Source organism: Beta vulgaris, chromosome 2 (genome assembly GCF_026745355.1).
Source record: "Beta vulgaris subsp. vulgaris cultivar EL10 chromosome 2, EL10.2, whole genome shotgun sequence".
NCBI lineage: Eukaryota > Viridiplantae > Streptophyta > Magnoliopsida > Caryophyllales > Amaranthaceae > Beta > Beta vulgaris.
In genome coordinates, this window is record NC_079203.1 from 17,562,258 (window position 1) to 17,587,341 (window position 25,084).

Here is a 25,084-nt window from a genome sequence, read left to right on the forward strand (position 1 = left end):
AAGACCCTCTTTTCCATCTTGACAGGTTTCTTGAGATATGTTCCATGATAACCACAAATGACGTCTTTCCATACTACATTAAGATGCATTTGTTCATGCCTTCTCTTATCGGAAAAAGCAAAATCATGGCTCGAGAGCTTACCTGCTAATTCCCTCACTACTTGGGAGGAAGTCGCATTGGCTTTTATGAAGAAATTTTTTCCCTGAGTGGAAGACAAAAGACATAAGGAGGAAAATCTCCTCATTTGAGCAAGAGAGTGATGTATGGGACACTTGTGGAAGCATGGGAGCGGTTCAAGGAGATGATCCATTCATGCCCTCACCATAAGTTCAACAAAAATTTACTCATGCAGTTCTTCTATGATGGCCTTGATCCTATGTCACATGACAACCTTGATGCTGGAGCGGAAGGTGAACTTTCTAAGATCCCGCAAGATCAACTTGAGTCTACAATTGAAGAAGTGATTAAGAATTATTCATGGGTGGAGGAAGAAGATGTAGTGCTCAACCTAAGAAGGGTGGTAAGTTTGAATTGGATCCCATGGATCATATTTGAGCTAAGATGGATCGACTTCACAAAAATCTCTCCAAGATCAACCTTGCATCATCTAATCCACCACATGTAAATTATTTTTCTTGATATTTGTGGAGATACTAATTATGTTAGTTTTTATTGTGGAGGTACTCATTTCGAGCATGTCACAACAATAAATTCTGGAGGTTATGGTTATCAAGGAAACCAAGGGTATTGAAGCAATCAACAAGGAGGTTGGAAATAATCTCAACAAAGCTACAATCAAGGCTTCAACCAACCTCAACAAGGATGGAATCAACCTCAACAAGGGTACAACCAAGCTCAACGCCAAGGGTATGTGTAAGGGTATAACAAAAACTACAATCAAGGTGGTTCATCCTCACGAGGGTCTAATGTTTACTAAACTCCGCATCAAAGAGCCAATGCCCAAAAAGCTCCCTCAAACCCTCCGCTTCCCAAGGCAAAATCCCGAACCCACTCAATCTCCTGATCCAACCTCTTTCCAGATTCTCCAACAACTCCGAACCATGAACCAAATTCTCCGAAATCATGAACAAAGGTTTCAAGAGCTATAAGCCCAGAACAACATGATTGAAACCAAAATTTCCCAAGTAGCCGAGAAAAATCCATCTACTCCCACGAATCAACTTTCGGGCCAACCCATTCCTAACCTCAACCTCCATCAAGCCAAAGCCATCCATTTGAGGTCCGGAAGAAGTTGTAAGGGTCCCAAGATGCCTAATGAGGAGGTAGAGAAGGAAGAAGAGTTTGAATTTGTTGAGAAAGAAGTTGAAGCTGTTGAGAAAGAAGTTCAAGTTGAAGTTGAAGTTGAGGAGGGTGATAAAGGAGAGAATGTGGAAAAAGAGGAGCCACAAGTCCAAGTTGGTAATAAAGCACCATTACCATCATCTCCACCAACTGAGATATATGTGCCTCCAGTTCCCTATCCTCAACAATTTATGGAGAGAAAATTGAGTGACAAGTTCACCAAGTTCCTCAATATGATGAAGAGCCTTCAAATCAATCCAAGGTGGGCATGTGTTTGTTCCTTGTGATTTTGTGGTGATGGATATGGAGGAAAATCCGGAGACTCCTCTGATTCTTAGAAAAGAGGCTCTAAAGACATTGGATGTCGTGATAAATTACGAAAATGATATAATCACGGTTGAGGTAGCCAATGAGCGGGTTGTATTCGAGTTCTCTAAAACTTTGAAGAGACTTGTGATAGAGAGATTTTGCTTGATCAATCTAGTGGAGAGTGAGATAGAGGATTTTGAGAGAGTGGTGCACACCGGGGATGAGTCGTACGCTTCTCTTACTGAAGCCCCAAGCTTGTACATGGAAGAGGTGAAGGATTTCTCCATGCTTCTTGACACTACCATTGAGGAGACACAAGATGAAGCATTAGAGGTTCTAGCTACATCCATTGATAAAGAGAGGTGTTTTAAGCCTCGTCCCAAGGTAGAGTTCAAACCCCTTGCCTCCTCTCAAAAATATGTTTTTCTTGATGATGCATGTACTTATCCTATTATTGTCAACTCGAGTCTTGACACTACCCTTCTCTTGCTATGCATTGTATCCTTCTCACTAATAGTAATGCCTCATCCATAGAGCATCAGAGAAGGCTCAATCACAACCTCAAAGAAGTTGTGATAAAAACATATTATGAAATTACGTGATGCGGGAATCATCTATGCTATCTCAGATAGCAAGTGGGTGAGCTCGATTCACGTTGTTCCTAATAAAGGAAGCATGACTATTATGAGAATGAGAAAGGAGAAACTATTTCTACTAGAAGTGTTACCGGGTGGAGGGTTTGCATTGATTATAGGAAGTTAAACAACTCCACTTGCAAGGACCATTTCTCTCTCTCGTTTATTGATCACATGTTGGAAAGGCTTGCTAGACATTCGCACTTTTGTTTTCTCGCCGGTTACTCTGGATTCTTCAAATCCATATTCATCCGGATGACCTACAGAAAACTACCTTTACTTGTATGTATAGGACATTCACATATCGAAGGATGCCCTTAGGTTTATGTAATGCCTCATCTACTTTCCAAAGGTGTATGACATCAATTTTCTTGTATTGAGGTGTTCACAGACGAATTTAGTATGTGTGGCTCATCTTTTGACACATGTATTGTTAATCTTGATTGTGTATTAGAAAGGTGTCAAGAGCGAGCGAACCTCGTTCTGAATCGGGAGAAGTGTGACTTTATGCTCGAGGAAGGCATTAAAGTGGATCCGGCAAAGATTTCAGTTATTGAGAAGCTTCCGCCACCGAATTCGCTGACGGGAGTTCGTGTTGTCCTTGCACATGCGGGTTTTTTTCATCAAATATTTTTCTCAAGTACCCAAATCATTAACGAATCTACTTCAAAAGGATGTAGATTTTGAGTTTAATGAGTCTTTTATTAAGGCTTTTGAAACTTTGAAAAAGGCCCTCACTTCTGCCCCCATTGTGCAAGCTCCAGATTGGAGCTTTCCTTTTAAATTAATGTGTGATGCTAGTGATTTTGCAGTTAGCGTTGTTCTTGGGCAACATAAGGAAAGAAGGCTACATGTTATAGCCTATGCAAGTGGGACATTGGATGATGCATAACGGAATTATGCAACTATGGAGAAAGAGATGTTGGTTGTACTCTTTGCTTTTGACAAATTCCAGTCTTACTTGACCTGCAATAAGACCATTGTGTATACGGATTATTATGTTGTCCGGTATTTAATGAGTAAGAAGGATGCAAAGCCTCGGCTCATTAGGTGGGTGCTACTTCTTCAAGAGTTCGCTTTTGAAATGAAGGAGAAAAAGGGACAAAAAATATGGTAGGTAATCATCTTTCTCGTCTCCCACTTGATGAGAAGGTCTTGGATCATGATGAGACCCATATCGAAGAAGATTTGAGAGAATAAGCTTTATTCGCCATTATGAATAACGAGATTCCATGGTTCGCCGACTTTGCGAGCTACAGCTTGTGGGATTGAACCTCATGGTTTCAATTCTCAACAAAGGAAGCAAATTTTCATGGAAGCTTCGAGGTTCTATTGGGATGACACTCTCTTGTTTAAGGAGTACTCCAAAGGTATTTTTAGAAGATGTGTGCCTAATCATGAGATTATTTTGGTGTTAAATCATTGTGATACCTTGGCATGTAGAGGGCATGGTGGAGCAGGCAAAACAGTTTCTAAGGTGCACCAATATGGTATGTTTTGGCCTTCATTGGAAAAATATGCTCGTGAGTTTGTTTTAAGTTGTGATATATGTCAAAGGAGTGGTGGCACTACAAAACGATATGAGATACCTTAACAAAACATTCTCGAGGTTGAGCTCTTTGATGTATAGGGAATTGACTTCATGGGTCCTTTTGTCCCTTCTTTGGTTAACATGTACATTCTTGTTGTGGTTGACTATGTAACTAAGAATATCATCTTCCCAACATTTGGAGTTCCCTGAGTACTGATAAGTGATGGTGGTTCACACTTCGCCACGAAGCAATTGGAGGCACTTTGGAAGAAGTATGGGGTGAACACAAAGTCGGTCTTCCCTATCATCCCCAAACCCAAGGCCAAGTTGCAGTTTTCAACCGAGAAGTGAAGAATGTCCTTGAGAGAGTGGTAAATAAGACAAGGAAGGATTGGTCTTGAACCTTGATGATGCTCTTTGGGCTCTTCGCACGACTTTCAAGATGCCTATAGGTACCACACCCTACCGCCTCGTGTATGGCAAAACTTGTCATTTACCGGTGAGCTCGAGCACAAAGCTTGGTGGGGAATAAAAGAGCTCAACATGGATCTTCATTTAGCTGGAGATGCTCGAAAGGAAAATCTAGTTGAGCTTGAGGAACTCCGGTTTGATGCAGTACTTGAGTTCGAGATTGTACAAGGAGTAAACAAAGAAATGGCACGACCACCCGATTAAAGAAAGAGAATTCCGGGTTGGAGACAAAGTCTTGTTATTTAAGTCAAGGCTTAAACTCTTCCGCGGAAAATTAACATCCAAGTGGTGTGGCCCTTCCAAGTGTCGAAAACTACACCTTATGGAGCCAGCGAGATTTTTGGCGAGAATGGTCCATTTTCGGTGAACATTCAAAGATTGTAGCTCTACCACGATAATTAAACCATTGATTCTGTTGGTTGTTTGATCCTTCACTCACCCGAGCGTACCCCTTGAAGCATATACCCTTTTAGTCAAGCTAATGACTTGAAACAAGCGCTACATGGGAGGCAACCCGTTTCACTTCGTCTTTTCCTTTTCTATTTTTATTTTTAGTCTTAATTTTTGTTTACCGGTTAGCCATAAGAACTAGATTGATCTTAAGAGGATTTGATTCCTTTGAGCAGTCGAAGTTAAAAACAAAAAAAATAGTTGGGTAGTCTGTGTGGTGCGCCCGCACCACTAAGAGGTGCGCCCGCACCAAATAGACCAAATCTGCTTTCTTTTGACAGTAAGTATGGTACGCCCGCACTGTTCAAAAAAAAAATTTAAAATTTTTAAACGTCGTGCCCGCACCAATATGCCTGCAAAATTCAAGAGCTGGCAGTGAGTTTGGTGCGCACGCACCGTTCAAAAAGAATTTCAGAAATTTTGAACGGTGCACCCGCACCCCTTAAGAGGTGTGCACGCAAAATTCCAGAATTGGCAGCAAGTGTGGTGCACCCGCAACATACAAAATTTTCGAAAAACAAATGTGCACTGTGCGCCCGCAACAAACCCCGAGTGGGGTAAGAAACACGATTCGTGTTACTTTTTTCGCAATCAAGATTTTTTCTCTCATATTCTTCGAATCTCTCTCCTCCCTCACTCAATTTGTCTCACTCCTCTCTCTAAAGATACAGCGACCTCCTGCTCTTTCCAGCGATTTCCGACCACCTCCTCTCCGAAAACTTCATCTTATTTATTTGTACATAACTCAAGTCCATCAATTTGGAGGTTTTTGCAAGATTTGGGTTTCTAGGGTTTTGAAATTCGGGATTTTCATCTCCAAATTGGTAATCTCTTTCCAGACTCTTGTTTTTCATTTATAATCTTGTTATTAAGACTACAAGTTGTTTTCTTATTGATTGCATGCTTGTTTTTTTTCTAATCTTAGGTTATTCATGAATTTTTGCCGAAATTTGTGATTTTGTGTTGAGTTGAACTAGTGTAATCTTGTGTTCTTCGTGGAACTATATTTATTTATTGGATTTTTGTGAACTATATTGCACTATTGAAGTGACTTGCTTAGAAAATATTGGTGAATATGTTGCTTGGATTGTTGAATGTGTGGTTTGAATAAATTTGTGAGTCTTGTTGAAAATTTGGAGTAAATATATGATCTTGATTGTTAGAAACTTTGTTACTATTGATTGTGGGATTTGTTTGCTGGTCAATTTTCTTTTTAGGTTTGTTTTGTGTGTTTATTAGTTAGGTGATTTGCTTATCAAGGGTATTAAATTATGCCATTGAAAAGGGTGCACCCTTTGTTCTTCCCTCGCTTGGAAAGAAATCTTTTTTCAAATCGTTTCGTCTCGAAACACGAGTTTCATTCTGTCGTCACACAATCGCGATTTAGAATATATAATTTTCCAAAAATCGTAGTCAACTACTACCACCACCGATTTTAATAAAATGATTTATTGACAAATCATGTTCGTCTTTAATAATCTGCCGAATGTTCGTTAGTTATTTCAAGTTAGTTTTTCATGTTCATCTTTAATAATCTGACGAATGTGTATTAGTTATTTCAAGTTATTTTTTCGAAAATCTGAAAAACGAGTCGGGATTGGGAGCCGAAATTTTAATCGTCTCTCCAAACTGACGGGAACCAGTTTTCTTGATGGTCAAGTGACTGTTCATTCAATAAAGAATAAGAATATCTTCTTTACCCATAAATCCCATCTTTTATCCATTAGTTAAGGAATAAGATTATGAAAAGAGTGCGAAGAAGGATCAAGATTTTTTCCAGCGGATTCAAGTTATGCGCCAGGCACATGACCATGTGCTAGATGCAGAGCCATGCGCCTAATGCACGGAATTGTGCCTAGCGATGGCTCCTGTGTTTGGCGCAGCGATCCAATCAGTTTTGCTTTTCACGTTTTTGAAGCATTTCTACGTAATAGGATGTATTTTAGGAAGAATATTTTATGAAAATTTTATTTTGGTTCATTTATGAGAAAATCCAAAAAGAATAAGAATATTTGTGTTTCCAAAGAAATTTGATGAAGTCATTAGGGTGAGGCCGTTAGAGTGATGTCATTAGGGTGTGTGGGATGGGAAAAATCATATTTTTTTTAGGTTAAAAAAATTGATTTTCTACTTCCTTGAAACCCTGATTTAGGATGCGAGGTCTGTGATTGATTTGGGATGGATTCTAATGCACCTAGTGAAGCCCCCTTAGGACAGTTTTGGCAGGGGTACAATGAGCAGGAGTGGTGGGACAAGATAACTAATTGCTCCACACGGTTTCGGACAAACTCGTCCAAAGCTTCTGAGATCATCCATCCCGTTTTCCGCTACTTTTATAGGATGTTGGTTTATACTATCTTTGCTAAGCATGAAGTAGGGAAATTGAGAAAGGAATTGAGATCTTTTGGTTCTCTGGCTGGCCATTGATGTGGCCCACCTTGGAGCCTAAATTAATTTTGCAGCTCTCCTCCTTAATCGAATGGAAGAAATTCGAGGGGTGGGGGTACCACAGTATCTGGAGAGCTTGTTTGTGGTGGAATGATCACCCGGCTAGGGTTTTACCTCGAGTTGGACGAAGACTTGGATGTAGACACCAAAATTTGAACCCCTGTTATATATAAAATGTCTTAGTAAAGCTTTTATAAAAAGAAATAAAATCATGAGAACAGTCGTACGTCGTGGAGAACGCCCCCCGGAAGGGGAACGTTTCGTCTCGGGACAGTTTCACTCTGTCGTATGTTTATTCATTTTTTACGTGTTCGGCACACAATTGCGGTTTAGATATTAATTATTCGAAAATCGTAGTCAACGACTACCACCACCGATTTCAATAAAATAATTTGTTCACGAATTATGTTCATCTTTAATAATCTGACGAACGTTCGTTAGATATTTAAAGTTAGTTTTTCGAAAATTTGAAAAATGAGTCGCGAAAGGGCGCCGAAATTTTAATCCTCTCTTCTAACGGACGGGAATCAGTTTTTTTGATGCTCAAGTCATTGTTCATTGAATAAAGAATATAAATATATTTGTTACTCACAAATCACATCCTTTACCAATTGGTTAAGAAATAATAATCATGAAAATGAGTGAGAATAGGAATCAAATCCCATGTGTAAGAGGCAAGAATATAGATATTTTCCGGCGGATTCCAGTTGTGCGCCACGCACATGACCATGCGCCAGAAGCATGATTGTGCGCCTAGCGCACAACAGTGCCCTACGCCAGACGCAGAGCAATGCGCCTAGCGCATGGAGCTTTGCCTAACGTTAGGCTCCTGCATTTGGCCCAGCGATCCATTCAGTTTGTTTTTTCATGTTTTTTGATGCATTTCTACGTATTAGGATGTATTTTAGGAAGAATGTTTTCTGAAAATTTTCTTTTGCCTCATTGATGAGAAAATCCAAAAAGACTAAGAGTATTTGCGTTTTTATAGAAATTCGATGATGTCTTTAGAGTGAGGCTATTAGAGTGATGTCAATAGGGTGATTTAGGAGGGGAAAAATCAGATTCTTTTGGGTTGAAAATTTGATTTTCTACTTCTTTGAAACCCTAATTCATCACTTGATTTTCCTATAAGTACCCCCCTTTATTTTCATTAAAGACAAAGAACGTCTCACTCACTAACAACTTCTCACTCAAACCAACAACTTCTCACTCACAAAAACCACTTCAATCAACATTTTGCCACACAACGTAACTTCCCATGATTTCAATATACTCTCATCTTCTCTACTTTCATCCTCTAAGAAAAATCTCATTGAAGAAAAAGTTAGGAAAGTAATTAGTAAAAAGAAGTTCATCAAAAAAAAACACAAAAAAAAAAAATTAATTAACAATTAAGTAAACTTAGAAACTAAGAAAATAAAACAAAACAAAGTAGAAAACTTTGCTAAAAGAAAGTACATCATTGAGCTAGCAAGGTAAAGTTTATGTTCTTATTTTTATTCTTAATCGTTCTAAATTAGCTACTAACTTTTTCTTTGTTTCTTCTTATCAATTTTTTAATTTTGGAGTGATTTGGGTATGTGGAAGCCCTAATAGGTCCCCAACCTAATTTCACCCCACCTAGAATAGTCAACTCTAATGGAGAGACTCTTAGGAAACAATGCGTTTATGTGATTTTTCTTAATCAAATTATTGTTCATCACCAAAAATGTGTTTTCATAAAAAATTCAAGTAAAGTTGTGCATAAAACATCTCCATATTATTTTGTTATGAAAATGTTAATAAAGTGATCAATTCAAGGTCCATTAAAAAATGTTTTCATTTGTTACGAAAATGTTAATTAAAAGCCATTAAATTTTCAATAACAATACATACCAATTTACCTCACTTCCAGCTTCCAAAAAAACATATACATATATAACCAAAATTTCCAGTTCAACAATGGAAAAAACCAAAATTAACAAGAAAACGAAAAAAAATGACTCAAAGTCTGGAATTTCAGAACCAAAAATGAAAATTAAAGAAAATTTAAGAAAAGACAAAATCTAACTAAAAAAAACGTAAATTACATAAACTGAACGAAAATTACAAAAAAAATAAACCAACTAGATCTAACTAAAAACATAATTTACAGAAAATGAACGAAAATTGCAAAAAAAAAAAAAAAAAAAAAAAACTAGATCTAACTAAAAACCCTATTAGAGAGCAAAATAAAAATCGCAAAATCATAAAAAGAAAAGAATAATTCAAATGCTAAAAATTGACGCAAAGAACCCTAAAAGTTCACTAAAAGACTTGTCGGAAACGACGAAAATAGAGGGAATGAAGAAAATTAGTTCGCTTCACTTGCACAGCTTCGTTCGCCAAAAATGAATGGTTCGTGGCAGTTTGCGGTCGACAAAATTGTAAAAAGATAAAATCATGGTGGTTTGCGCAGCCTTTCTTCCAAGGACTTGCCGGAAACGACGAAGAAGCGACGAGCAATTGAGAGGGGACGAAGAAAGGACAAGGAATTGAGAGGGGACGAGGAAACAATAATGTAGATCGAAGAAAAGGGGAGGGGAGGATGAATGAGGAAAGTGAGAGTAGGCGTTTGAGAGAGGGAGTTAGGGTTTCATGGGAGGAGAGATTGGTGGCAGGGAAGAGAATGGGGAGTTAGGGATTTAGTAGTTTGGTTAAGGGTTAGGAAGATTAGAGGACGAAGAGAGGAGAGAGGGAAGAGGGTGGGAGAGCAGAGGTTGTGAGGCTGGGATTTGAGTGATAGAGGCCCACACGTTTTTTTTAAATAGGATGAAATGGGCCTAAAGAAAATTGGCCACGCAAGAGACTGAGCCACGCATTTTTTTTAGAAAAATAACGAAAGTCTGATCCGGTCTTGTGAAGTGGATCAGATTTAGAAAACCGCGATTATAAAATCTGATGTGTTCCATAAAAGAACCGCATCAGATTGTTTTCCAAACTTTCCCTCCCATTTTTTATCTTGATTTTCGGATGCGACTTTACAAAAGCCGAATCGGTTACTAAGTGACAGATAAGGTTTTTTCCACTACTGTTAAGGTGATTATTTCAACTCCCATTCAATCACTAATTAAGGTGATTACTTTCTTTATATTTAATCACTAATTAGGGTGATATCTTAAAATTTTGTTTAATCATTGATTTGAGTAATTATCTTAAAATTTTATGTAATCACTAATTAGGTTGATTATCTTAAACCTTGATTAATCACTAATTAGGATGTTTATCTTAAACCTTTCATCATATTTAGTCACTAATTAGGGTGATTATTTCCTAATCTTTATTTTGATTACTAATTGAGGTGATTATATTTCCTCCCTTTAATCACAAATTAAGGTGATTATCTTAATCCTTCATTTTAAGTCACTGATTAGGGTAATTATTTGAATCCCATTTCAATCACTAATCGGGGTGATTATCCCATTTTATAATGGATTTGTTTAATTCTAAAGGTGAGTTATTTATAATCTGCTTCCTTTTCTTCCTTAGTGGAATTGGCCATTTAGGATTAGACATAGATCGAACTATGATGGTTTTGACCCATGAGTGGATTCCAATCCCACAATGATTTGTATGTAGTGCAACTTCGATGCTCAAACCTACCATGTAAAAATGATATATTGATCCTAAATAAAAATGGTTGATGCATATATGTGCAGAATATTTGATTTTCTTTCTTTTTAATATCCCTGATTACTTTAAAGTGGAAAATAACGCATATAATAAAAGCCCGTTCTTTGGAACGGGAGAGGAGACGAGTTGCAAACGTTCAATTTTCAAAAACACCTTATCCATATTAAGTCATCATCGTTTTAAATTATATTTCTTGAAATTGATTTTAAAATGAATTATTAAATAAATCTGTCGATATTCATATATTAATAGGGTGGCGACTTCAAAGTTTTCTAAAACTCATAGTCTAATCAGAGACTTTCGTGGGATTCAGACTGTTAATTAAGACATTAAAAAATCGGATACCACACTGGCCCGCTTAGAAGAAAGTGTGTCTTCTGATGGCCAGTCCAACTCATTGGATGGTGCGGCCTTACAACAGTTGAAATTTCTGCTTCGTTTTATGAGGACCCGTTGCATTTGGCTTGTGTGGGGGGGGGGAGGGAACCATATTGTTATATGAACAATGAGTTCATTTGGAACCACCCACCCGCTGGTTGTAATAACCGATGGAGGGTTCCTCCTTCCCATATCGACCCTTAGGATTGCTCGGATATGTCTTACCTTGAGTCCACCACTATGGAGAGGCTACCGAGGGTTTCGAGGCCCGACCACCGCATTCTCATGAGTTAGGTGGCTAAAGCTTCTTCCTCACATTCTTTTGATATGGTCTCCATCATGGCTGCCACATCTCAGGTGTAGGGCACTCAAGAGGCTAAATCATCGTGCAGTCGCTGCTACCCTTGATGGTATTCAGACTGACTTAGACCATGTGGCTCAGGTGGCTTGGCAAACTCATCTCGCCAATGTCCATATCGGACATGAGCCACATTACCCTAACCACTCCTATTATCCCCCTGCATTTGACCCTCGTGAAGGGCCAATTGGGGAGCCTTTTTTTCACCCTAACCCCCACTACCACTCTTACTACCAAGACGGGTTGTAGACACATAATCATGTCTCTCCATTAATGATCTGATGATGAAACATACCGTGGTCTTAATAGGTCCGACCTAAGGGAAGAGCAGTCAGAAAAGCCATTCAAATCATTTCGAAAAGTATTAAAGTCCTATTTTAAAGCCTAACAGATAAATTTATGCGTCGTTTTATGAGGACCCGTTGCATTTGGCTGGTGCGGGGGCTATTGTTGTATAAACAATGAGTTCATTTGTAACCACCCACCCACTGATTGCAATAACCGATGGGGGGGGGGGGTTCTTCCTTCCCATATTGACCCTCAGGATTGCATAATTATGTCGTACCATCAGTCCACCACTATGAAGAGGGTACCGAGGCTTTTGAGCCCCGACCACCGAATTCTCGTGAGTTAGGTGGCTAAAGCTTCTTCCTTCCATTACTTTGATATGGACTCTGTCATGGCTGCCACATCTCAGGTGTAGAGCACTCAAGAGGCCAATCACCGTGCAGTCACTTCTACCCTTGACGGTATTAAGACCGACTTAGACAATGTGGCTCGGATGATTTTGCAAACTCATCTCGCCAATGTCCATACCGAACATGATCCACCTTACCCTAACCACCTCTATTATCCCCCTGCATTTTACCCTCGTGAAGGCCCAATTGGGGAGCCCCTTTTTCGCCCTAACCCCCACTACCCGTCTTACTACCAAGACGGTTTGTAGACACATAATCATGTCTCCCCATTGAAGGATCCGATGATGAAACATACTGTGGTCTTAATAGCTCCGACCCAAGGGAAGAGTAGTCTGAAAAGCCATTCAAAATCATTTCCAAAAGTGTTAAAGTCCTATTTTAAAGCCCAACAGATGAAATTTCTACATCGTTTTATAAGGAACCGTTGCATTTGGCTTGGGGGGGGGGGGGTGGAACCCTATTGTTATATGAACAATGGGTTCATTTGGATCCACCTACCCGCTGATTGTAATAACCGATGACAGGTTCCTCCTTCCCATATCGACCCTCAGGATTGCTCTGATATGTTATACCTTTAGTCCACCACTATGCAGAGGGTACCGATGGTTTCGAGGCCCGACCACCACATTCTCGTGAGTTAGGTGGCTAAAGCTTCTTCCTCCCAGTCCTTTGATATGGCCTCCGTCATGGCTGCCACATCTCAGGTGCAAGGCACTCAAGAGGCCAATAATTAATTATTCATGATAATTAATTGTATTTGGAGCCGAATTATTTGAAAAGCCCAATTAATTATTTAATGATAATTAATTGTGTTTATTTAGTAAATAAATATTTTCAAAAGATATTTTTTATCGTTAGAATCAGATTTTATCCCATAAAGTCAGATATCCGTAATTAAAGGATAAAATAAATCTTTTAAAACATTTTTTTTAATAAAGCTTGCAAAGGCACGTCAAAAGTCAGGTGCATGGCCTTGCGCGAGGCGCACAACTGTGCTTTAGGCACATATCTGTCCACCTGTGCTAGTGCACTAATCTGCACTTGACACATGGATTTCTGACTCATTCAGAGTCCTACGTCAAGCGCAGTTCTCTACGTGAGACGCGGATTTTCTTTGTTATCTTTGTAAAGACGCGTACCACATGATGCTTTTTACTGGGCATGTCGTGTCATGCGTGTGACGCGTCATCCTGTGCTAGACACAGCTGGCGCGTGAGGGGCAGTGTCGTTTTCCTTATAAATAAGATCAATTTCCGTACAGATTAAGAACGGATTTTCAGATTAACACACTTTTGAATTTGATGAATACCTTACGAACACCTCAACGAATTACAAAACCTCTCTACAAAACTCATACTTTCAAACACAAACACAAACACGTTCAAAGCATTCATACAAACATATTTTTAGGCTTCACGATTGCTCGTCCCGAAGTTTGTTAATCTCGTTGACCCTTTCTAGTGTAGACCTTTAATTTAAAATCATTTTACTCTATATTCTAAATCTTTTTATATATATATTATTATATGTTTTTCTGATTATATTATAACTTTTTTTATTATTATTAGAAAATTAAGTCAGCCCAAGGACTAACCCCTACCAAGGCTACTACCCTTGTAGGAACTACCAACACATTGGCTGGTAAAGCATGCAAAGCATGCTAAGGAAATACCCCAACATAATGCTGAGGGTAAGGATCGAACCCCTGACCTCAAGGATCAGAGGGGAGTGCTCTACCACATGAGCTAACTCCTCATCCTTTCTGATTATATTATATGATTGTCGTCGTTTATTGCTTTTATCACCCACATTTTAGTTTTGCTAATGAAATACCTCTGCTCACGATTTAGTCAAGAGTAAGCAAGACATGCAAATCACGCGGGAAGATGCTCGGCAAGCTCCGACGGGGCTGGCGAGCTCCAGTGTGACTGAGAAGCGAGACGACAAACTGTCGCGGTAACGCGAGCTACTGATGGTGCACTGGTGCGACACAAATGCAGCAGCGAACCGGAGCAGGGACAGAGCAAACGAAGAAGAGGGGAGAGCGAAGGAAAATGGGAGCAGTGATTATCGGAGATCATGATAGTGATGATACTATCATATCTACATGATCTCTACTGATTCACTATATTATTTGTAATCTTTGTATACATGTAAAGCTATCCTTGTTATCTTTATTTTATTATGTAATCTTCTCTCTTAGCTAGCATAATCTGTAATATCCTTACTGCTTAGTTTACTGCTCTTGTAAAGGCTATATATAGCCACCTCTCTTGTTAATAATTCTCATCAAACGTTTATTCTCTATATGGTATCACAGCCTTGATCAATTTTTTTTTTCCCACCTCCCTTGTTATCATGGCAGACTCTAGTATTCCCAATACTACTGACCCATCCCACCCCTTTGTCCTTGTTAACTTCACCAACTGTATTAAACTCACCTCCCAAAATTATCTTTCATGGAAAACCCAAGTTCACTCTATTCTTTTTGGCTACGATCTTCTCAAATATGTTGATGGTACTTATCCTGCTCCAGCCCCAACTCTCACCACTGCCTCCACCACCACGCCAAACCCCGCCTTCATCTCTTGGCAACGCCAAGATAAACTTATTCTTGGTGCTCTTATTGGCACCCTCACTCCCACCTTAGCTCCCCTCATAGTTCATGCTCAGACTTCCCATGAAGCTTGGACTATTCTAGCTACCACTTATGCCAACCCCTCTCGTGGTCATCTACTCCAAATCAAAGACCGCCTATCATCCATAACCAAAACTACTCAAACCATCACCGAGTATATGCAATCAATTAAAGCATGTACCTCTCACCTTGCTCTTATGGGAAAACCTATGGACCATGAAGATATCATTGCTCAAATTCTTAAGGGACTTGATCCCGATTCTTACAAACCCATTATTGATGCCGTTCGTGCCCGTGACAACCCAATAACCTTTGAAGCCCTTCATGAAAAACTTATCCAACATGAAACTGAACTTAACAAAATCATTCCTCCCACCACCTTTCCAGCCACGGTTCACGCCGCATACCACCCCTCCAACCACCGTTCCTCTTCTCACTCCACTCCCCACCGTCCACCTTTCCATCACCCTACTCCCTCGGCCCACCAACCACGCCAGCCCACCTCCAACTCGCCTCGCACACCCAACCCTTTTAAGGGTAAATGTCAATGGTGCCGACAAGTTGGGCATGTTGTCTCTCAATGTTCCATCTTCAAACAACTTTTCCCACATATTGTTTCCCCTTCTCCAACACCTTTTGCTCACCCCACCTCCAAACAACAACCTTCTCGCTCTCCCCAAGCCCATACGGCCATCACTTCCAACACCCGTTCCTCCTCCTGGCTCATGGATAGTGGCGCCACCCACCATATTACTAATGATCTCACTAACCTCTCTCTTCATACTCCCTATGATGGGTGCGATGATCTAATCATTGGCGATGGCTCTACCCTTCCTATTGCTAACATTGGTTCTTTCTCTCTCTCTATCTCAACTCACTCTTTTCATTTTAATAATGTTCTTCATGTTCCCACTATTTCTCGTAATATTTTATCTATATCTCAATTTTGCAAAGATAACAATGCATATGTTGAATTCTTATCCTCTTCTTTCTTTGTTAAGGATCTCTTGACGAAGCAAACTCTCCTCCAAGGCACACTTAAAGTCGGCATCTATGAATGGTTCCCACCTCCATCTTTACACGCCACTATTGCATCTTCCTCCCAAGCATGGCATCATCGTCTCGGTCATCCCTCTACTAATATTTTAAAAGTAATTAGTAGTCAATTTTCTTTATCTATTCCATCTATTTCCTCATGTAATTCGTGCAACATCAATAAAAGTCATAAACTCCCCTTTTCCCACTCTACTCTTACGTCCAATGCTCCCTTAGAACTTGTTTTCTCTGATGTATGGACCGCTCCCGTTCTCTCTCATGATCATTTCAAGTATTATGTTATATTTGTTGATCACTTTACCAAATATCTATGGCTATATCCTCTCAAAAGAAAATCTGACACTGCTTCTACTTTTCACCGTTTTCGTAGCCTTGTTGAAAAATATTTTAACAGACCCATACTTCAACTCTTCTCCGACAATGGTGGAGAATACCTCAAACTCACTCCTAATCTCCTAAATGACGGCATTTCCCATCTCACTTCTCCACCTCACACTCCCGAACACAATGGATATGCTGAACGTCGTCACCGTCATATTGTTGAAACTGGCCTTACTCTCCTTTCTCATGCACACCTACCCCTCTCTCTTTGGCCTTATGCCTTTACTACCGCTACATATCTTATAAACCGCCTTCCTACTCCTACATTACAAAATAAATCCCCCTATCAAACTCTTTTTCACAAAGACCCTAACTACACCAAACTTCGGAGCTTTAGTTGTTTATGCTATCCATGGCTTCGTCCTTACACTTCTCATAAAATGGAACCACGTTCTATCCCATGCATATTTGTGGGTTACTCTCCCACACAAAGTGCCTACTATTGTTTGGATCCTCATACTTTCAAAACTTACACCTCACGTCACGTTAAATTTGTTGAGAACCAATTCCCTTTTCCCTCTCTTTGCGCCACACCTTCACTCTCAACCTCTCTCTCTACTGACCAATGGTGCACTCTCCAACTTCCTGTCACTCCATCCATCCAACAGCCTCATTCCCACCCCACCTCTCCTACACGGCTCTCCCCCTTCTCTACACCCACCATGTCATCTTCTTCATCCTCTCCCAGTCGCAACATCCTGCCTAGCCCACCCCCCTCTCCTTCACCATCTACAAATGCCCATCCATCTCCTCACACGTCTCCTCCACCACCTCCCCCTACCCGCACCATCACCACTCGGCTCACTAACAACATCCGCAAACCGAATCCGAAATATGCTCAACTTGTAACCCTCTCCAATCCGCAACTACCTCCCACCACTGTCAAACAAGCCCTCAAAGATCCTAACTGGCGTGCTGCCATGTTAGATGAATACAATGCCCTCATTCGCAATGCTACATGGCAACTAGTTCCTTCGAATCCTTCCTACAACTTTTTAGGTTGTAAATGGGTTTTTCGCCTCAAGTATAATCCTGATGGTACTCTTAAACAATACAAAGCTCGCCTCGTTGCTAAAGGCTTTCACCAGCGACCCGGAGTTGATTACTCCGAAACCTTTAGTCCCGTCATTCGACCCACAACCGTTCGCATTATTCTCTCTCTAGCCATTAGCCACGGATGGTCTCTCCGACAACTTGATATCAACAACGCCTTCTTACAAGGTCATCTAACCGAAACCGTCTTTATGGTTCAACCCCCTGGCTACATTGATCCCCAACATCCCACTCATGTATGCAAACTCACCAAAGCCATTTACGGTTTAAAACAAGCTCCTAGAGCTTGGTATCTTGAACTTAAAAACTTTCTTCTTTTATGGCTTTCGTAACTCTATTACCGATCCTTCTCTATTTATCTATCAACATGGTACTCATACTTTCTATCTTCTAGTCTATGTTGATGACATCATAATCACGGGGCCATCTCCTACTCATCTCAATGCTTTCATCTCTACTCTCGCTGCTCGTTTTTCATTAAAAGATCTCGGTGCTCTTTCCTACTTTCTTGGTGTGGAAGTAATTCCTAATGCTCATGGCCTATTTTTAAACCAAACAAAATACATCTCTGACCTTTTACATAAGTATCACATGGATGATTGCAAACCGGTCTCTACGCCTATGGCTACTCACCCACCTCTCCTCCATTCCCATGGGACTCCTATTTCCAATCATACTGATTACCGTGCTCTAGTTGGAAGTTTACAATATCTTTCTCTAACCCGTCCTGACGTTGCCTATGCCGTGAATAAATTAGCCCAATACATGCAAACACCTACTGACATTCATTGGCTCGCTCTTAAGCGTCTTCTACGCTATTTACGTGGCACTCTTCATGCAGGTATTCAACTTCATCGCAGCTCACCAATGCAACTTCATGCCTTCACCGATGCTGACTGGGCTGGTGACAAGGATGATTATGTATCCACCACAGGTTATGTTGTCTACCTTGGCAAAAATCCCATATCATGGAGCTCTAAAAAGCAACGTGCTTTAGCACGTTCATCCACAGAAGCTGAATTTCGTGCCGTTGCCGACACCACCGCTGAAGTTCTATCTCTTCGTTCTTTGCTTACTGAACTTGGCTATAGTCTCCCTCACAAACCTGCTATCTACTGTGATAATTTAGGCGCTACACACTACTCAGCTCGCCCTATTTTTCACTCACGCATGAAACATCTTGCACTTGCTTTTTATTTTGTCCGCGAGCAGGTTCAACTTGGCACTATATATGTTCAACATATCTCAGGTGAAGACCAACTTGCTGACGTTCTCACAAAAGCGTTACCCAAGGCTCGGTTCTATCTCCTTCTTACCAAGATTGGTCTCGCTCAACGATCGTCCATCTCGCGGGGGCGTATCGGAGATCATGATAGTGATGATACTATCATATCTACATGATCTCTACTGATTCACTATATTATTTGTAATCTTTGTATACATGTAAAGCTATCCTTGTTATCTTTATTTTATTATGTAATCTTCTCTCTTAGCTAGCATAATCTGTAATATCCTTACTGCTTAGTTTACTGCTCTTGTAAAGGCTATATATAGCCACCTCTCTTGTTAGTAATTCTCATCAAACGTTTATTCTCTATAGTGATGTGGCCATGATGGGTTGTGTGTGCTGCATAGAGTCGATGGCGAGCTGACTGGTGATTGGAGAGGTCTCACCAAAATGTGGTGCACAGGTGGTGGTGCCAAGAGAGGAGAGTTTGAGAGGTGAAACTTCAGATTTTTCTTATTGTGGTTTGAAAACTCGATTTTACTGAGCATTTATACAAAAATTTGGAGACAAAAATGGATGTGGATAGATGGTGAGTGGTGATTCACATAAGGGAAGCTAGAGTAGGGGGAAAAAAGGAGAGAAGGAAGCATATGAGCGGTGGGGTATAGGGGGAAAGAGGAGGGGTTGCGCGGGAAAACTTGGGAGATTTCTCCAATTTATTTTGCTTTATATTTCCCCTTTCTGTTTTTAGTTATAACAAAATTCTTGTTACATATTGTTGTTAACCCAACTCATTAATAGATATTTTTCGTAAAGTTATTAGCCTACTTCATAAATTTTAGTTAATTTAGTAATGCAAAATCCATAATATGCTTATTTAATTGATATTTATTATTAAACAAAATTTTAACTTTCTTAATTACTCAATTAAACAAGTTTAGAGTTTCAAGATATTACACAATTTATATATATAATTTTTTTTTTTGAAAGAAAAGGGATTTCATTAAAATTTCGCCAAACGGCACTTACAAGTCATTTCTGAAAAATATAAAATTCTAATAGAAATACATATCACCCTAGAAATGTAAACATCGCAGATTTGACTTAATTTTGCCTTAATAAAAATCTTCATCTGAAGCAATGCAATCTGTGAGTTCGCTCTGGTTCGGCATACGATCTGCAGATGCGGAAATTTTGGGATGAACGTACTCCAATAGTCTTCCATAATTTTACAGAAGTTGTGAAACCCTAATTCTTCATGTTGAGTCTCGAACTTCAACAAATGAGAATAATTTCTCATACCTAAAAATAAAAGAACCATACTCACAACTCCCATATGGGAGAAGGAGATTTCCAAAATAGAAACTGAAAACCCCATAAAAGGGTTTGAGAAAATCTCATAACGAGATACTAATTTATTGAACAAAACAAGAAAATGAACTAAAAACTGAAAATAAAAGGGAAAAAGGGGCTTATCATGGATGAAAACATCCATGGCAGCCCCCTAATTGATGAAGAAGGGGTAAGGGAGGCTAGGGTTTTAGAGAGAGAAAAGGAGAGGGGAGGCTAGGGTTTTAGAGAGAGAAAAAACTTCAAATACACAATTTATATATATGCTAAAACTAGAAAATAGTATTTCTCAGTCAAACTAAGCGTAACAACTTCTTTTAATAAATATTTTGTTTTTGTTAATATAGACACCTTGTTTTTATTATGTGTCAAAAATTGAAATGTTCCACTTTATTACATAAAGTAATAATTATCTGAATATCGGTTTGGTAAAAAAACAACATCAAATAGTAACAATGATAATAATAGTAATAATGATTAAATGCGTTATATTGGTGAGAAAAATATATTTCAATGGTACATATTGCAACTCTAGCTACTCCTAAGAATATGTGCTTCTTATGAGACCACCTAGCTAACTCTTACTATAATATCTAATGCTTGGTAATAAAAATCTAAAGAGGAAAAGAAACCGCATACTTGAGTGGCATCTCCTACCCGCGACAATAATCTTTGTTACAATATTATACATAAAACCATTACGATTACCACAATTATATACAACCTACCAGACTGATAATTAGATCGATAAAATCGTGTAGTAAATTTTTCTTTCCTTTTTTCCCTTGAACATGTATAGAGCATTAGTACAACAAATAATATTGTCTAGTTACTCAGAAACAAAGTAGGTCGATCAGGATGCCAACTATTGATGTAAGGCACATATAGTAGGCTTGACATTGCTTCTTGCAGCCATTCTTCGTTGATTTCACCATAATTTTCGCTCTGCATGGTAATATCCACTTTTACAACTTCAACAAATACAAGTTCATAGGAAAACAATTAAAAGTTTATTTTGAAGTTTTTGGATGTGACCTTGAGTTTTGAAAGAGTGTTCAAGTTATTCACCATTTCAAAAATTGCAATATGTATCGGAAGTTTTTAACAATCTACTATTAGTACTCTAACAAAAAAAAAATATCAAATTGTTTTTAATTAATTCTACTAGCAAAACTGGAAACCTATAATTTGTTGATATTGGTGGAAAGGGTCACAGAAGCAAATAAAGTGAGTAGTTAAAGTTGAAATTCTGGTCAATTGTTTAACATGTTAATTAGTGACATTTCTTTTGTTAGATAGTCATCAAGAATATATAGTGAATTTTTTATATACCTTTGAGATACACAATACGATCTTGAAAAGGTGAGAGTATATTTTTCCTCTTTTCTTTAATAAATGTCCAAGCGTATTTCATGAATTTATTTATATTTGTTAATATTAAAAGTTAGTTGAAAACTAACCTTACTCCCAGCATTATGAAATGGTAATGGTACACCATTTTCTTGGGTAATAAAATGGTTGTAACTTGTGGGTGATTGTTCTTCTTGATTTTTGGCAAATCGACCCCGAATTCGAACCCTCCGATCGGCCAAGGTTTTACGACAGACATACTGTTGAGTAGATGAAGCATATATTGGTTAGCATATGATTGGAAATTTGTTACTTACGCACATATCCTGTAGTAATAATTATATTAAAGTAAACTTGCATATGATTGGGGTTGTTTGGCAATCAGTTGTTGGTTGTTGGCTGGTTTAGTTGGCTTGTTTGACTGGCTGGAAGCATTGGTTGTATGTATTGGCTTTTTAGGCTGTCTGTTTAAGTCAGCTGTTTGAAAAAGTATTTTGCAAAATTAATTGTGGTTGTTGGTTGTTTATTAGAGAGTTTTTGGGCCAATAAGTCAAAAGTCAATCCAAAAATCTGCTCCAGACAGCTTTTTCATTTTGACTTTAAAGCCAACCAAAAAGCCAATTACCAAACACTTTTTTTGTTATTTGACCAAATTGAAAAGTCAAAAGCCAAAAACCAATGAAAAAGCCATTTATCAAATATGACCAAAATAGAGAGTACTTTATAAGACAATGGAAGTATATCATAAGATAACAATATATATTACGGCATTACCTTAATAGTTTTGCGGAAGTTTCTTTGGTTTCTCTTCTTAAGATATCGAAGAATCCTATCCTTTTTTTCTTCAGCCGAATATTTTCGCACTTTAGTACTACTGTTCTCTGATCCAGAACTTTCGGTCGCGTGACTTTGAAATCCCTGATCATCAATTAATCAGACCCTTAAAGATCATTTCATCACTAATTCTTCACTTTTTTTGGAGGGGGACATTAATTCTAGTTGTATGCCTGCATTTTAATCGTTTAATAATCATTTTTTATTGTACCATTTCACAAATTGTACTTTCTTTTTTCTTTCATATGTATACTTTAATGTGTAACAGTGTAAAGTTTAATTAAATACTAAAATGTCTCTAGAATAGCTCACATATATACTTGTTCAAAGTTGGTTTCCCTTAAAAAATCAAACCACAAGTATTCATGATTTCATGGTATTAATAATTTATTGAGAATATTATGTACAATTATTTAAATATTTGGAGAGTATTGGAGATCGCCGCATATCACTAAATCTTTCACATATTTGCATGGCGCTATGTAAGTGGCAAATTTCATTTCAACTGACAAAAAATACTTGTCGTTTATGAAGTTTTTGATCCTCTGAAAATGCCATCAATTTATTACAAAACTATTTCTCTTTATTTGTACATGTCATGACATGCCATGTGACCTGTTTAGAAAAACATGGGGGTAATGCCCGAACTCAACAACTAGCTATCTACTAATCATTGACAATAAGTTATAATATTTTTTGATTGGATCTAATTCATCATATGTTCCCTTTTTTCAGTAGTACTGGGAAGAGTGTTGCGTTGCCATATGTGTCCTTTACGATGCTTCTACATTCTTATTTTAGGTAGGTAAGGTGGATTTTCTTGTAAATAGGGAGGAAATTAGGGATCACACTTACAATAGATGAGACTGAAAACCATGATCTCTAGATCGAATTAAAGGTGACGCCAAGTCGCCAACACCACTAGGTCGTCACCTACAACTCTTTATTCTTAGGTAGATAATTTAAACTCTCTTTCAAGTAAAGGAAGCTGAAAATCTATTGTACTTCCTTATAGAGTCGAATCTTAATGACGGCTAAAAAAAGTAAGAATTTTTTATAATCATATTATATAATTTTCACAATTTACATTACACAATTAACCCTATATTTTGCGGAAAGTAGAACAACTTTAACAAAACCAACTAAATTAGTACGTCAGCAAAAAGAAATTAATACTAAATTAGGAGGGAACGACCAGTTTACATTACCTTAAATATTAAACTCGTGGTCTTTTTTATAGTAAATGATCTTAAAAGGTCGGGAACAAAATTCCTAGGAAAAATTGAACTCTCACAACTCGGAGTCACAAGGCACCAGCACCACGCCTCACTCCTCTCTCTCTCTCTCTCTCTCTCTCTCTCCCCATAGTCCATCCCCCTTCTCCCCTTCTCAAAGCCTCGACCTGCTTAGATCTAAGATCCAACTTCTAGGTTAGATTTATGAACTTCCTCTTCCTCTTTTTTTCTTTGTACTCGTTTTTCAGCTTTATACTAGAATAGATTGTTGATTGTTGTATAAGTTTTCATTTCTTTTTATTTACTTTGATTTCTATAAATTTGTAATCTAAGTAGTTTTTTTTTTTTTTTCTTAATTATGCATAGTTTTTAGTTTACTGAATTCTTAATCTCAATGTTCACTGTTAACCTTTAGCACTACATATATGATATATGTATCAAAACCATATTAATGACAAATAGAAAGACATACATACCCAACACTCAGGAAGAGTAGCAGCATAATTGTTGGAACTTGGGACATAATTTTGTAACGTACTGTAAGCATTGCCTTCTAATTCATTGTAAGTAGTACTGCCTGTAACTGATAAATGGGTGTAGCCTGTGCTATGACTGTTGTTGTCGTCGAACGCTGACGACGTCGTGCCAAAGGTTGGAACTTCCATTATGGAGTTAGAAGTGGATGAATGACAATCGATGTTATTAGTACATTCTGAGAGAGGCAAGTTTTCAAAAGGTCCAAAATTGTTGGAAAATGGAAAGTAATAATCTTCTTGGCCTAGCCACATTCCAAGACCATTAAGCATATTATGGTTGTCATTTGATTGATTTACTTCTTCTGGTGCAATAAAAGTATCATTAGATTGAGGGTAGTATTTGCTGTCTGAAGAGAAGATTGATGAGAGAGTTGAAGCCATTGAGGAGAAAGAAAATGCTACGATAAGGACAGATTTTATTATTGGTCTGGGCTGTATATGTGCATGTTCAAGCATTGTTCTGGAAACTATGTATATATAGAGTTAAGCATATTTGTGCAAGTTGCATTGCCCTAGTATGGAAATTGTGGGACTCTAGCTGCCTAGTGCATAGTATATATGCGGTAAAGAGGATAAGAGAATGACTGCTCTTTTTGGTGATGTACTTGGTTAAACAAACAAAACTCTTTCGCACGTAAAGAGGTACTACTTTTTTTTTCACTCATTTTCTCCACATTTATACTTCTTTTGTTCCATTATTATTGCAACATATTTTATCATCGCATTTATTAAGAAAGTCATGTAAAAAAGAAAGATACATATAGATAAAAGTAGGATTCATGTAATAGGAGAGCAATAATGTAGAGAAATTAAAAAAGTAAAAACGTTACAATTAATATGAAACTTTCAAGTAAGAAAAATATTGCAATTAAAGAAGAATGAAAGGAGGAATAGGGCTTCTGTCTATCTTTCTCTTTTCAGTTATAAAGTTATTACTTAACTTGTATATCTTTAACCCTAATAATATATCAATATGTAATAGTAGGATTCCTAGGTTAATATGAGAACTAGTCCTCCTCCTATTCCTTTTTCTTGGCCGGCCACCATAAGTCCCACTTTGAGCTTTTCCTTTCTTCAAATGGATGTTACATTACGTGCCTTATAGAATTAATATATTTTAGTTGTATATTCAATATTAATTATTCTACTAATCAATATTTATTCACTAGCAAGCAAATGTGCTGATTAAAA

General features: G+C 38.2%; 1 protein-coding gene and 1 non-coding gene across 2 annotated transcripts; both read right to left on the minus strand.

Moving 5' to 3' along the window:
- Nucleotides 1–220: 220 nt before the first annotated feature.
- On the minus strand, nt 221–331 carry LOC125495277 (small nucleolar RNA R71). Its single transcript, XR_007271916.1, has one exon. It is a non-coding gene; the product is annotated as a small nucleolar RNA R71 (small nucleolar RNA).
- Nucleotides 332–20,349: 20,018 nt separating this feature from the next.
- Nucleotides 20,350–24,413, minus strand: LOC104887235 (zinc finger protein CONSTANS-LIKE 2). The gene is made up of 4 exons (XM_010671829.4): nt 23,834–24,413; nt 22,063–22,206; nt 21,399–21,548; nt 20,350–20,883 (listed from the first exon to the last, which is right to left on the minus strand). Exons 1-4 carry the CDS (start codon nt 24,347–24,349, stop codon nt 20,764–20,766), a joined length of 930 nt encoding a protein of 309 aa, XP_010670131.3. The 5' UTR covers nt 24,350–24,413; the 3' UTR covers nt 20,350–20,763.
- Between the last annotated feature and the right edge of the window lie 671 nt (nt 24,414–25,084).

Bases quoted from the DNA above. Each gene is read 5' to 3' on its own strand.
- LOC104887235 (XM_010671829.4), bottom strand. From the start codon at position 24,349: ATGCTTGAACATGCACATATACAGCCCAGACCAATAATAAAATCTGTC. The intron at 21,549-22,062 runs GTAATGCCGTAA...TCTACTCAACAG, and splicing joins ACTTCCGCAAAACTATTAAG to TATGTCTGTCGTAAAACCTT. The intron at 20,884-21,398 runs GTTAGTTTTCAA...ATTACCATGCAG, and splicing joins TTCATAATGCTGGGAGTAAG to AGCGAAAATTATGGTGAAAT.